General features: G+C 46.2%; 1 protein-coding gene across 2 annotated transcripts in view; it reads right to left on the bottom strand.

Moving 5' to 3' along the window:
- GALNT10 (polypeptide N-acetylgalactosaminyltransferase 10) overlaps window positions 1-13,983 on the bottom strand; it is a 226,110-nt gene that overhangs the window by 117,770 nt on the left and 94,357 nt on the right. For both annotated transcript variants that reach the window (XM_015472331.3, XM_024995264.2), the window contains exons 2-3: window positions 9,207-9,309; window positions 5,863-6,001 (exon numbers count right to left, since the gene is read on the bottom strand). In XM_015472331.3, the coding sequence (XP_015327817.2) occupies window positions 5,863-6,001; window positions 9,207-9,309 (242 nt within the window). The remainder of the gene's footprint in view (window positions 1-5,862; window positions 6,002-9,206; window positions 9,310-13,983) is intronic.

The raw sequence follows: 13,983 nt of genomic DNA, 5'->3' as shown, positions 1-13,983 counted from the left end.
TGGCTGTAATGTTTTAAACATACGGAATACTGTTATAATAAGTGTTTTAGTGTCCTCTGATAATTCGAAATCAGAATTATCTGCGTCAACTTGGGGTCGATTTTGATAAGAGTATTTTCCTCATTATGGGCCATCTTTTCTCTACTTTTTCACATGTCTGATAGCCTCTGATTATATTTTACCCTGGTTGGTGCTGAATATTTTGTTACAGTTTCTCGAGCTTTGTCCTGGGAGGAAGTTACTTGGAAACAGTTTGATCCTTTTGGGGCATAATTTATGCTTCTTCAGACTGGTCCAGAGCACTGTTCAGTTGAGGGCTAATTAGTCCCCACTGACGCAATACTCTTCTAAGTAGGAGATCCAGTTCTCCATGAGTTACAGATTACAAGGTTTTCCAGTTTGAGTGGAGGCAAGAGGCACAATTTCCCACCCAGTGTGAGAGCTAGCACTCTTTGCTCCCTTCCTCCCAGGTGGCTCCTTTCCCAGTTTCCCCACACCCATCAGTACAATCTACTCAGTACTCAGGGGATCTGTAGATCTCTGCAGATCAGTCTCCATACAGCTCTCTCCTCTCCAGTCCCTTGTCTGGTGAACTCTGGACTCTCAGCTCCATCTCTTCAGCTCAGGAAGTCCTCAGGGTTCTACCTGGGGACCTCCTTGCACCATGGCCTGGAAACTCTAGGAAACAAGTTGTGAGGTCTTTGTAGGATTCTTTCATTTATTTCCCATCTCTTAGAGATTACTATCCTTCATTGCCTGAAGTCCACAGTTTTAAAAACCATTATTTCATATATTTTACTTTTTGTTTTCTTTTGGTTGTTTCAGTCATGCAGGTAAACTTGGTTCCTGTTATATCTTGGCCGCTAAATCCAAATTTCATGTCTACACATACATTCATATTGGGGCATTATCACTACTGCTACTTCTACTACTACCGTAGCAGTAACTGTGATTGAATTAAATTTCCTGTGCCAGCAAGTTATCATTTTTTTCAGAGAGTATATTTAATAAACATATGTCAAAGGTAATAGGCTACAACTCCCTCCCTTGCTGCCTTTGTAGCTTGTTGGGGATGTAAAGGCACTCAATAGAATCCAGGCCTATTATAATAACATGAGCTTATAAATTCTTTTGAAGAAACTGAACACATACCATAAACTAACCATGTTAACTGAACAAAAAGTAAAAAGGAGCATGGAACCAGGAACCTGGTAGACTTGGGCCTTTTATTATAACAAAGATGCCATTCAGGTCATTCATTACTGAAAGCTATACTCATGACTGCAAAAGGCAGGTCAGGATTGTAGGCTGCTTTCATCCCCACCATGCACAGAAGAAGCTGATCACCCATCAGAAGGGTTCGCCCAGGGATCTTTAGACCCAGAACGCTTCCAGCAGTTGGGACTCCATTGCCATCAGCTGTGTGCCCTGGAGGGGGCAGTTGGTGAAAGATGCCAAACAGTTGCCAAAGGGCAGTTGCCAAACAGGCTACCAGGGCCACCTCCAGGGGAGAAGGAAAGTGGGCCAGCCCACCAGCCATCCTCTGTTTCCGCTCCCTTGGCAGGAGGTGCAGAGGGCAGGCCTGCTCAGAGCCAGCTGGCCACCTCCACTGTGCAAACCCAGCCACTGGGGCTGTACCGCCCAGTCTCCATTCTCCATGGCTGTATGGTCCCCCACGCAGATTCTGGAGGAAGTGAATGCGGCTGGCACAAACAAACAGCCCCTCAATTCTGTTCCTCACATGCTGTTGCCAAAATTCAGTCTGAAGGAGTAGAAGGCAAACATAAACCTCAGCTCCTGCCGGAGAAGTTGTTTAAGCTAAAAGAAACCAGAGAGACTGAGCAGCTCAACTGCTCTAATTTCCTCGCACATTTCTGCTGTCAAACTCCAGGAGAGATCCCCCGCCCACTCCACTTCCCCTGGAAAAAGAAAAAAGTTCTTCAAGAAACCTGTCAACTCATTTATGAAAAATCAGCTTCCGCGACAAGATTCTAAAAAAGGTGGGGGGTGGGGAGTGTCAGGAGCACTGGATTTAGCGGCATCTTTCACCATAACTTGGATCTGGCTGTGTGGGTGGACTGGTAATAGAGGCGCCTTAGGTGGAAATCACACCTACCCAGAACTGGGCTTCCTTCCCTTAAACCCAGACCCTGAACCCCTCTGCCAGGCTGGTGAAGCTCATGGTCACTTCTCAGAATAATGCTCACAAGGAATATAATAAAATATATGAGCTTGTAAAGGAAACCAGTTAGGCTGAAATACAGTTATCAAAATAATAAAGAAATCTGAAATAGAGTCATAAATGTGCTTCTTCACTAACACATTAGATGACAAGATCAAGTGGAAGTTCTAAAATCTACCCTCATCCCAAAGCAGTGATGAGTATCTGTGACATTTCAAGATATCTGTAAAGCGATGGGAAAGTAGATGATTTCTTTTGGTGACATCATAGGTACTTCATTGCCTACATTCATAACTGAAGCGAGCACTAGATTTCCGTGAGAGGTTCATGAAAAGAAAAATGCAAAGTTGTTTTCACTCAAGTTTATAGACCCTCCTGAATTCTAGTCACAAACCTCTCTGTGGGTCCTGGGACTCCTTGAGTAGGAAGACCTTTCTTTTTCTTGGCTGTTGGGAGAGAGCACTGCACTGGGAGACAAAGGGGTACATCCCCACCCTGGCTTCCCCTCTAACAGCTGAGAGACTCACCCCGTAAGTCAAAGACTGTGCATTGTCTTGCCTAGCTCTCTACTTGCAATGAGGTCTTGCAAAGGTTGGTGTAGGGTGGGGGTGTCCTCTGGGGTTCCAAAGCACCCTATGCCCGCCCCATCACTGGTTCTCATCTGTGGTGTAATGACCTGCTTCTGCCATCTGCCTCCACCTCTTGTTCTAAGGCAGCAATAAGGGCTCATTTATCATTGTGTTCCTGGTGTTAAGAACAGGGCTTGGTACACAGAAGACCATGAATATCCATTTACTAGATGAACAGGTGAATGAGTGGATGAAAACTTCTCTCTCATTGTAAAAAAATATTCCTTATTTCACACCAGTAGTTCTCAACCCTATCTACATGTGAAAATCGCATCCTGAGATTTTAGAAAATCCTGAGACCCAGGCTATACCTCCAGAAATTCAGACTCCAGTGGTTGGGGTGGGGCACCAGTTTTTTTATTTTTTAAAACCACCCCAGGTACAGCCAAAGTTGAGAGTCTACAGAACCACAGAGCAGTGGTTGAGGTGAGAGTATAATGCTCCCATATGAACTTTCCTAGACTTAGAAAGATGAAATTAATGCAGAAACTGAACTCTGCAAGGGGCTAAACATAAATTGAGTTTCTGACCCTTGGAGTCAGGTCACAGTTCTGAATCCAGCAACATCCGAAATATCTGAACTACATTTTCATACTTACATGAAAAAAATCCCAGGCTTGATAGTGAAGACCATGAAACAAATTGCAACCCCTCGGGCAAGCCCTGCAAGGCCCCTCACTCCCTCCCCTCACTGTAAGAAATCCTTGCGAATTCTTACAGGTCTGGGCAAGCAGCACACCTTTTCGTGAAAATTCCTAGTTGAGTGCTTTCCTCATCTATACAGTGGAGATGATAATAATAACGCCAACCTTCAGGTAATGTTGCAGGGACTGAAAGATGTAAGGGACCAAAAAGCACTTTTAAGTAGCCAAACATGCTACCAAGATTCTTTATTATTATACTCTACCAGTTGAGCTCGTAGAGGTAGAAAGACCTAATGACTCAGATACTAGGTCAGACTCTCTGCATGCAAATTCTGGCACCACCTTTTACCAGCTATGTCATCCAATACTAATTATTTAACTCTTTGGACCTCATTCCTCAAGTGTAAAATGGTGATAACAAAGGCACCTATCTCCCAGGGTTTTGGGAAGGTTTGGCTGAGTTAACGTACTTAAAGTACCATTGGTTCTAGGGTTGGTAGATGAAGACTATTAGAATGGATAACAACAGGTCCTAATGTATAGCACAGGGGACTATATTCAATATCCTGTGATAAACCACAATGGAAAAGGATATTAAAAAAAAGAATGTATATGTAAAACTTGAGCTTTGCATCAGAATCACATGGAGGGCTTGTTAAAACACTGATGGCTGAGCCCCTACGCAGAGCTTTTGATTCAGTAAACCTGGGCTGGGATCCAGAAATTTGCATGTCTAACAAGCTCTGCTGGCCTGGCAACTACACTTTGAGAACCATTGGCTTAGAACAATGCCTGGCATACAGTAAGTATCTAATAAGTGTTAGCTGTTACTATCTTTCCCTGGCCTCTAATTTTGTAGTCCCTGAGCAAAATAGTTTCTGCTCCACTGCTACTCATAACAGCCTTCATGGAAAAAAAAACATAAAAAAATTTTTTTTATCTTATAATCGGGTACAGCCAATTAACAATGTTGTGATAGTTTCAGGTGAACAGTGAGATGCCTCAGCCATACATGTATATGTATCAATTCTGCCCAAACTCCTCTCCAATCCAGGGTGCCACATAACATTAAGCAGAACTCCCTGTGCTATGGAGTAGGTCCTTATTGGTTATCCATTTTAAATAGAGCAGCATGTACAAGTCCATCCCAAACTCCTTAACTATCCCTTCTCCCTGTCCTTCCCTCCTGGCAACCATAAGTTCATCCTCTAAGTCTGTGAGTCTCTTTTTGTTTTGGAAGTAATTCTGAAATCTGCTAGCAGTGGTCCCCAAGGTGTGGACCCCATGAGCACCACATGGGAGCTTACTAGTAATGAAGGTCTTGGGTGCCCACCCAGATCCACTGGATCAGGAAGTATGGGCTTGAGGCTCAACATCTTGTGTTCCAACTAACAGCCCTCCATGTGATTCTAAAGCACAGCAACTTTAAGACATACTGCTCTATTAGAAAGTCACCATGACCACCACAATACTCCTTTCAAAAGTGAAAGGCAGGATGGCTTAAGATCCAGAGTAGAGTGTTTGGTTGAACTGGAGCTCAAGAACTGACTCAGCTTCTTAGTCACTGTGTGGCAGTACCCCTTTAAGCTTCGGTTTCCTCATCCATAAACATGGGCATCATCACGGGGCCTACAGTGCAGGGAACTGACATGAAAAAGTGCTTGGACACACACTACGTGTTCAAACAAAGTTAGCGGTCACTGTTATCTTTTTAATCATGATGATATGTGCGCTCTCAAAATGATTTGGGATAGCTTATAACCAAGACTTGAGGGCTTCCCTGGTGGCTCAGACAGTAAAGCGTCTGCCTGCAATGCGGGAGACCTGGGTTTAATTCCTGGGTCGGGAAGATCCCCTGGAGAAGGAAACGGCAATCCACTCCAGCACTCTTGCCTGGAAAATCCCATGGATGGAGAAACCTGATAGGCTACAGTCCATGGGGTCGCAAAGAGTCGGACACGACTGAGAGACTTCACATAACCAAGACACATACATAAAAGTGCACAGGATAGCTAAAATAAAGAGTTAAAAAAAAAAAAAAAGAAATAAAAATGTCACACACAGAAGGTGGAGCAAGGGAGGGTTGAAACTGTTGTTGCACTTGTCTTGCAAATTGAGGTCTGGACTTCCGTGTGGGCCAGACTCCAAAGAGGAAATACAGAGATCCTGGTTTCCACTGCATGAATAGAGGAAGGAGACCAACTCTTTAGGGGAGACAATACCGTTCCCTTGGCCATGCCAGCTCTAAATTCTAGGAGAATGTGCTCACAGGAACCTGTACACAAAGGCCCTGGATAACAGAGGGAATCTCCTCCAGCAGTGCTTTATGGACCTGTTTCTTTAATCCTCAACGAGAGTCAAGGGCAAAAATCCTTAGATCCCAGAAGATGAGAGAAGTTACACTCACTTTGGGTGCCGAATGTCAGGGAGAGAGCGATTCAGGGAGATTTTATCACTGACGTAAATGTTAAATCCATTTTCTCGGTACGCCTGGTCCACTCGCTCAGCATAGGTCAACGGGAAGGGCTTCCCTTGTTCTCCGTCTCCTAGGAGCAAACAGCAAAATCCGGGTTGCCAATTAAATGCAGTGGGAAAGGGAAGAGGAAAAACGTGCTTAAATCACCAAGAAAAGACTTTACACTTGCTACAGAGTGTTTCTCTGGATTCTGCAGGGCTAAAGAGGGAAAGGGAATGAGACTCAGCCATGGCTGTGTCATGCACTGCAGCTCCGTTCTCCTGTAACTTCCACAACAGGCTGTCAGGGTGGACACGTGAGCCCTCTTTCTACAGAGAGAAAAGCCGGGACTTGGGACTTCCCTGGTGGGTCAGTGGTAAGGAGTCCACCCGCCAATGCAAGGGTCATAGGTTTGATCCCTGGTCCAGGAGGATCCCACATGCCATGGGGTGACTGGACCTGCATGCCACAATTGCTGAAGCCAGCGTGCTCTAGAGCCAGGGCTCCATAGCCGGAGAAGCCACCGCAACGAGAAGCCCACACACTGCAACTGGAAGGCAGTCCCCACTCGCCACAGCTGGAGAGGGTCCAGTATGGCAACAAAGACCCAGTGCAGCCAAAAATAATAAGTAAATAAAATTATGCAATAAAAAAGGAAAACCAGGACTCAGAAAGGTTATAAAAGTAGGTCTCTGGGCTCCATGCTTTCCCACCCTCTACCAGGAGCCCCAAACATCCCTGACCCTGAAGTCCGCCCACCTGGATGGGAGGCCAGGTCACCTGCCTAGGAGCTGACCAACCTTGGGCCAGTCACACTAGCTCTATGAACTGTAGCTTGTTCTTGTCTGGTACCCATACCATCCTGAGAAAGTCAAATGAGAGGCTGTACACCCAAGAGCTTTCGGTAAAGATAAACCCTATTAACCACGTGAAGAAATTCTGTGATTCCTCTCCAGGCGACTCGAACTTTACATGTAAATCAAAATTGCCACAAATGATCAAAGATGCTTTGATTTTTTTTAAGCCAGCAAACTAATGACAATCTGCCTTGCCTAGGCCTGAACTGCCTGAAAAGTGTGGCTCTTAGTCTGGGATCTGGGTGGATCCAGTGCCAGCTTTCCTTTCTCTGTACAAGCCATCTGGGGAAAGAGTCCCTGATGCTCCAGGAAATTACTTTCTGGGTTTCCGGGGTGCAGATGGTATGTGCTGATGTCCCCTAACCCCTGCAATAATAGACCAAGCACCTGCCATTGGCGACAGTGTGGAAGAAATGGTAACAGAATCAGCTAACTGAAAATCACCTCATCTTTTGGAGCCCGTGGCCTGAGCAACACCCCATTTACTTTGCAAAGTAAATGATGTCAACATCAGCATGATGAGAAGGTGCAAGTAGAGAGGTGGAGCCTGGGGCGGTGCCTGCTCTGATCCAGCCCGACGATGGAGAGACTCTGCTGCCTGTAACTTGCATGGCTCTGGGATAAGACACTGCTGGCCAGTGCCCAGCATGATCCCACAAGGGACACAGATGCTGCAGGCAGACAAAGAAGGGCAGAAGCATCTGTTTGGGCGGGGAGGGAAGCTCTGGTGGAGGGGGCAGTGCAGGGGAATGATTCCAAGTTCAGGCCCTGGAGCTGCATTGAGTGGAGTTTGAAGCCCAGCCCTGCTGCTCCTGCCTGTCATCTTGGGAGAGCCTTCAGCTTTTCTGTGTCTTGGGTTTTTCCCTTAGTGTTCATTGGGATGAAAAGGTTCAGTGTGATGATTAAGGGGGGAATGCAGGGGAAGACAGAGAAGGCAGTGGCACCCCACTCCAGTACTCTTGTCTGGAAAATCCCATGGATGGAGGAGCCTGGAAGGCTGCAGTCCATGGGGTCTCTGAGTGTCAGACACAACTGAGTGACTTCACTTTCACTTTTCACTTTCATGCATTGGAGAAGGAAATGGCAACCCACTCCAGGGTTCTTGCCTGGAGAATCCCAGGGATGGGGGAGCCTGGTGGGCTGCCGTCTATGGGGTCGCACAGAGTCGGACACAACTGAAGTGACTTAGCAGCAGCAGCAGCAGCAGAGCAAGATGCCCGGCACACAGTGAGTGTTCAACCTGGGCTGGTTACTATTATTCTTAATAATGTCACCACTGCTTACTCTTTTCTGGCTAGTTAGCCCAACGTTCTAATAATTCTGGTATAAGTGCCTGGGAAATTAGCTCTTTTCAAATGTTTCCTTTCTTAATCTAAGCAGCATTCCAACCCTTCATTCTAAATCATTGGCAGATGTGTCTTTGGATTTCCCTGACCACCAGTTACTATGTCAGCTGTATTCAGAGCTTCTTGTAATCTGGTTTTGTCACAGTGTAACATTTTAAAAAAGAAAATCAATAGTGCTGGGTACCTCTGATACCAAAATGAAAATACAAATCCCTTATATTTCTTTCCAGTATTGTAAAGCTATACTTTATTTGTCACCTTCACAAAAGTACTCTTTGGTTATCATAGCAGGAAGCATGAGCCCTGAGGACAGAGGGGAAACCGAGGCTCCAGGAGTCTGGAATTTACCTGAGGGTCAGATGGGTGGTACAGATAGCATCAGAGCTGCTCTCCTGGCTCCTAGGCAGGCCCTTTGGAGATGACTCTCCACATGATTTCTATATACCTCACCCATTCCAAGTCTGCAGCGGAACAGGAGCTGTTCCAAAGGCTAATCAGGTGAAGAAAGCTTCAGCAGAAGCCCACTAGTTTCACTCAGCCCTGTGGCTGTGATGTTGGGGAGGGATCAACTCAGCCTTCCAGACCAGGTTCAAGTCTCAAGCTTGCCTCTTTCTCATTGTATGTCTGCAGGTAAATTACCCCACCTCTGTGAGCTCCAGGTTCCTTCTCATCAAATGAGCTACAAAGGTTGGTTAGGGGTTTCATCAAGAAAACGTGCAAAGTGTGGATCGTGGGCCTTTTCGCTGTTGGTGTTCAGTAAATGTGGGTTCTTATTCTTACTGCTCCTCTTTTTAGTGGTAACATATCTTCCAGGAGGGAGACATTTTCTATCACCATAGGGTTTCAGGGCAAAGGGCTGAAAGCAGTGGATCTGATGACATGAATGGAGAAAGGGGTCAGCTAACAGGTGAAGGAGGGGAGAGGGCTGGCCCTGGGAACCAGGGGAAGGGATAATGGCAAATGGACAAGGAGTCAACAGGAGGTCTAGATGCTCCCATAAAACACACACACACACACACACACACACACACACACACACACACGTGCAAGCACTCTCCAGGGGACCCACCCGTGGACGCCCTGCCCTTCATACCTACACGCTGAGCATCCCTCTTGATGGCTTCTTTGTCGTGCCAGTCCTTCAGTTTCTGCCTATCTCCAAAGAAAAAGCTCTTCTTTGGTTGATTGTGTGAGCCCTTAAAAAAAGACAAAAACTATGAAAAAGAGGAAAAGGGAAAATATGTTTAATAACAAAGAGACCCAGCAAGTACATGGCCTAAGGGATGAATGTCTGCCATCAGTGGTTCATTTATTAATTCCCTCAGAACTTGGTTACTCCTGCCCACCTGTGCCAGCTAGGTGTGCAAAGTTCAGAAAGATGACACACAGTGCCCACCCTCCGGGAACTGACAAACCCGTGGGAGAGAAGGCAGATGGACAGACACTCCTTTTACAGAAGAGAGAAGGTGGTAGGTATGACACTGTCTAGCAGAAATATAATGTAAGCTACCAAGATGAGCCACATATGTAACGCTACTTTTTTAAACCAGGTGAAGTGAGTTTTGACAATGTATTTCATTTAGCTTCATATACTCCATCAAAAGCAGGAGTTCCCAAAACTGTGGCAAAACTGTCTTCCATGAAATTGGTCCCTGGTGCCAAAAAGGTTGGGGACCACTGATCTAAAGTAAGACCATTTCAACAGGCAGTGGAAGCAAATGTTGAGGTTAAGTCTATGTTCCTTTTTGTGTGTGCACTGAGTCTTCAAAATCCAGTGTGTATGTCACACTTGTGGGCATCTCAGTTCAGCCTCCTTCCAAGTGCTTAAGAGCCACAGCTGCCTAGTGGCTCTGCACTGGATGAGGCAGAGGAAATGGACCTGGGATGAGAGGTTCCGAGAAAGAGCTAGAGGACTTCACTTCCACCCGGGAGAAGTGGGGAAGGGTTCACGGACACTGGGGCCTTTGGGCTGGACTTCAGATAAGTTGAAATGAGAGGCTGGCAGAGCGCACACCCTGGGCGGTGGAGCATGGTAGAGTGGGCTGGGCTCAAGGAGCACGGAGCACAGGAGGAGGAGCTGGGTCACAGTCATCTCTGCAGTCCCAAAGAAGGCCTGGTCCCAGAGACGGGAAGCAGCTGGCAGATGTATGTAGAAGGTCTGAACAAGTGCTCGGATGACTGAAAGAAAACAGGAATGCACAGGAGAGCGGCCCCCAGAGGCTGGAGCTGAAGACATTTATTATGTGTTCCAGGAGGGGAGTCTGTCCTGGTGGGCCTGTTAAGGAAGCAGTTTCCCAGAGGTTGCATTCCAGCCTCTGGGGTCATCAAAAGGTGCCAGATGCTTTCCCATGCCAGAGTCAGGCCCCAGGGCTCAGTAAGAGTCTTTCTAAGGTGACACTGCTCCACACTGCTGTTTCTATCTTCTGTGTTCACCTAGATGAGAACAGCTTTCCCCATCACCTTGCCCTTAAAAAAACCCACAGACCTGCTCATGCCACTGTGGTGTGCAGGATCCACTAGTCCTATTTCCTGTATAATTACCTATGAAGGCCCTGAACGCATGGTGTGCTGGAACATTAGCACTAACAAGAAGCCACTGGAATAAAATCACCCTCATGCCTGTTTATTAAGTCCCTGGCTGATCCTCGCATTAGCACATTTTCCATAAGGGCTCAATATCCCTACAACAGCTCTAATGATAATAATCCTTGGCACTCCCTCTCCTGCAGACCTGACTTGCAGGAAGAAAATTCTGAAAGTGGACATGCCACATGTCATGGTCAGAGAGGGAAAGAAAACTGCAAAAACAAAGGTCATGTGCCTGCAAATGGTTCTCAGGGTCTTAGAAATCACAGGAGCTGAGTGGGAAGTTCCTTCAGGGGGTTTCAACTGTATTGAGCCACATTCTGCAGGAGACACCTCGGTGCTGCCTTGAGAAGGTGGAGACTGACTAAGAACTTGACCCCTGCACTTCAGTCAGACCAGCAATGCATCTGTCTGTTTTCTATACTGGGGTTCTATGTGAGATTTCATTTCTAAAGGTCCTCTGCTAAAAACAAACTGACCATTAAATCTCCACACAAGCAAACACATCAACTCAAAAACTGATCTGGGCCACTGCCCTATTTCACAAACAGGGAAACTAAGTCTTGGAATGGAACGGGGATATGCCCAAGTTAAGCACTCTACCTCTAGACGTCAGGATTGGTCAGTCAAGGGTTGGTTAGCAATCTTTCCTCCAGCCCTCCCTCCCAATTCCTTTTCCCTCTTCTGCTACCCAAAGACTGAGAACTTCACTGACTATGTTAGGTCACTGGTGGAACTAAAGAGGTTCTGCAAACCCAGGCTGTCTTAATAGGAGGAACCAATCTAAAGTGGTTCTTACAATGTGAACCAGCAGCACTCACAGCAGCTGGGAATTCGTCAGAAATGAGCCCCATCCAGGAAGCAGCAGCAGAAACTGGGTATGGGGCCCAGAGACTTGGGTTTTAACAAGTCCTCAAAGAGATTCTGATGCACACTCCCATTTGAGAACTACTGGTCTAGAATTCAGGACGTCATAAACCTGCTTGGTCTGTGCTGGTCAAACCATACCTGGGCTATTGTATCCTAGTTGAGCAGATATTCATCAGTGAAGGTCACAAAAAATCTTAGATGTGGTCACTGGCAAACACAATCTGGTGGTTTTTGAGGATTTTTTTTAACTGCCAGTGTTGGGGCGGGGTGGGGAAATAGGGCTTCCCAGGGGGCTCAGTGGTAAAGAATTCGCCTGCCAAAGTAGGAGATGTGAGTTTCATCTCTGGGTCAGGAAGATTCCCTGGAGGAAATGGAAACCCACTTCAGTATTCTTGCCTAGAAAATTCCATGGACACAGGAGCCTGGTGGGTGGGCTACAGTTCATGGGATCACAAAGACTCTGTGATGTGACCTGGCTCTCATCCCTCATTTGTGTTATTTTCCTGGCTGCAGTAAGTTTGCAATGGGCTGCCACATACAGATATGCATGAGGAAGATTAGAAACTGTGTTCTATGAGAATTTGGAGATGAGAAGCCATGGGAAACACGGGAGAGTTTATCTTGTTCTATGAGGCCCTGAGGCTAGTGTGAGAGCCAAGGGCAGAAGTTATTGAATGCCTGATGGGTTAGCTGAAAACACAGAAGGAATTCCAAAAGGTGGGCTGGTCTTAAGATGAAATAGGCCCACTTGGAAGAAGATGTTAGGGGAGGCCAGGAACAGGATGCTTGTTCATCAGGATGTGAAGGAGGGGAGTCGAACACAGAGTTAGGGCTCAGTTCAGTTCAATCGCTTGGTGATGTCTGACTCTTTGTGACCCCAAAGACTGCAGCACGCCAGGCTTCCTTGTCCATCACCAACTCCTGGAGCTTCAAACTCATGTCCATAGAGTTCAATGATGCCATCTAACCATCTCATCCTCTGTCGTCCCCTTCTCCTGCCTTCAATTTTTCTCAGTATCAGGGTCTTTTCCAATGAATTAGTTATTTGCATCAGGTGGCCAAAGTATTGGAGTTAGGGCTAGCGCTTCTCAAATTTTCCTGTGCAGTATAATCACATGAGTATCTTGTTAAATATGGATTCTGATACACGAGGTCTGGGCTGGGCCTGAGACTCTGCATTTCTAACAAGCTCCTAGGTGATGCTGCTGATCCCCGAAAAACATTTTGAGTAGCAAAGGTGAGGTGACCTTTGCAAAGACATTTCAAGAGTTTAAGATTCTGGAAAGGACACTGTCTCATCTATATGTTTGTGGATGTCTTCTCATGTTCCTGGGAATGGGGCACGGAGCTGAATCTCACAGCTGTGACTGCACATGAACAGTGAACTGCGGAACTGACAGGGTACAGAATTAAGGTTCCAAAATTCTGGGAGTTTCATGCTTAACAGCCTCTACCACCTCACTGCCTTTGCCTTAATGATGCATGCCCCTCTGGAATGATCTCCAGAGATGGCCTTTTTTAGGTGGTCTCAGTTCTTAGATGATAAGTGACAGTCACTCAGTTATGTCCAACTCTTTGCAAGCCCATGGACTGTAGTCTGCCAGGCTCTTCTGTCCATGGAATTCTCCAGGCAAGAATACTGGAGTGGGTTGCCATTCACTTCTCCAGGGGATCTTCCAGACTCAGGGATTGAACCTGGGACTCCTGCGTTATAGGTGGATTTTTCGCTGGCTGAGTCACCAGGGAAGCATTAGTTTTTACTTCTTCCCTAAACTAAGAGGACTTTGGAGCTTGCCCACAGAGGCACTTCGGCAAGTTAAACATGTAGTTACAAGGACGTTCTCAAGTATCCAAGCTATGCAGCCTCTCAGAAACAGTAAGTCCACCTTTTTTCTATCTTATAGGTGGGAAAACTGAGGTCCAAAGAGACCAAACCACCCAACCAAGGGCACATAGGTAAGCCAGAGGATAAAAGCCACGTTCTTTCATTCCCACACTGGATTTTAGTGGAGAGAGCTTGCAGCATGGTCCTGGACAAGTTTCATTTTCCTACCTGGAAAACCTGCCCAAAAAGTACTTTCAAGTGAACCAGAAAATCACAAACTGTGTATTGGAAGCATGTTCAAAATTTACACATAGAACGTGGATAGCTTTCGGATTTTAAGGATCTACTATAAATTGACATCTGATCAAATCATCTTGATACAGGACTCAAATTTTACTATGAAAGTGAAAGAAAAGTGAAAGTGAAAGTTGATCAGCTGTGTCCGACTCTTCGAGAATCCGTGGGCTATAAAGTCCATGGAATTCTCCAGGCCACAATACTGGAGTGAGTAGCCTTTTGCTTCTCCAGGGGATCTTCCCAACCCAGGGATCAAACTCTGGTTTTCCACATTGCAGGCAGATTCTTTACC

Source organism: Bos taurus, chromosome 7, assembly GCF_002263795.3.
Source record: "Bos taurus isolate L1 Dominette 01449 registration number 42190680 breed Hereford chromosome 7, ARS-UCD2.0, whole genome shotgun sequence".
Lineage (NCBI taxonomy): Eukaryota > Metazoa > Chordata > Mammalia > Artiodactyla > Bovidae > Bos > Bos taurus.
Note: the sequence above shows the minus strand (reverse complement) of the source record. Positions and strands in the feature narration are given on the sequence as shown.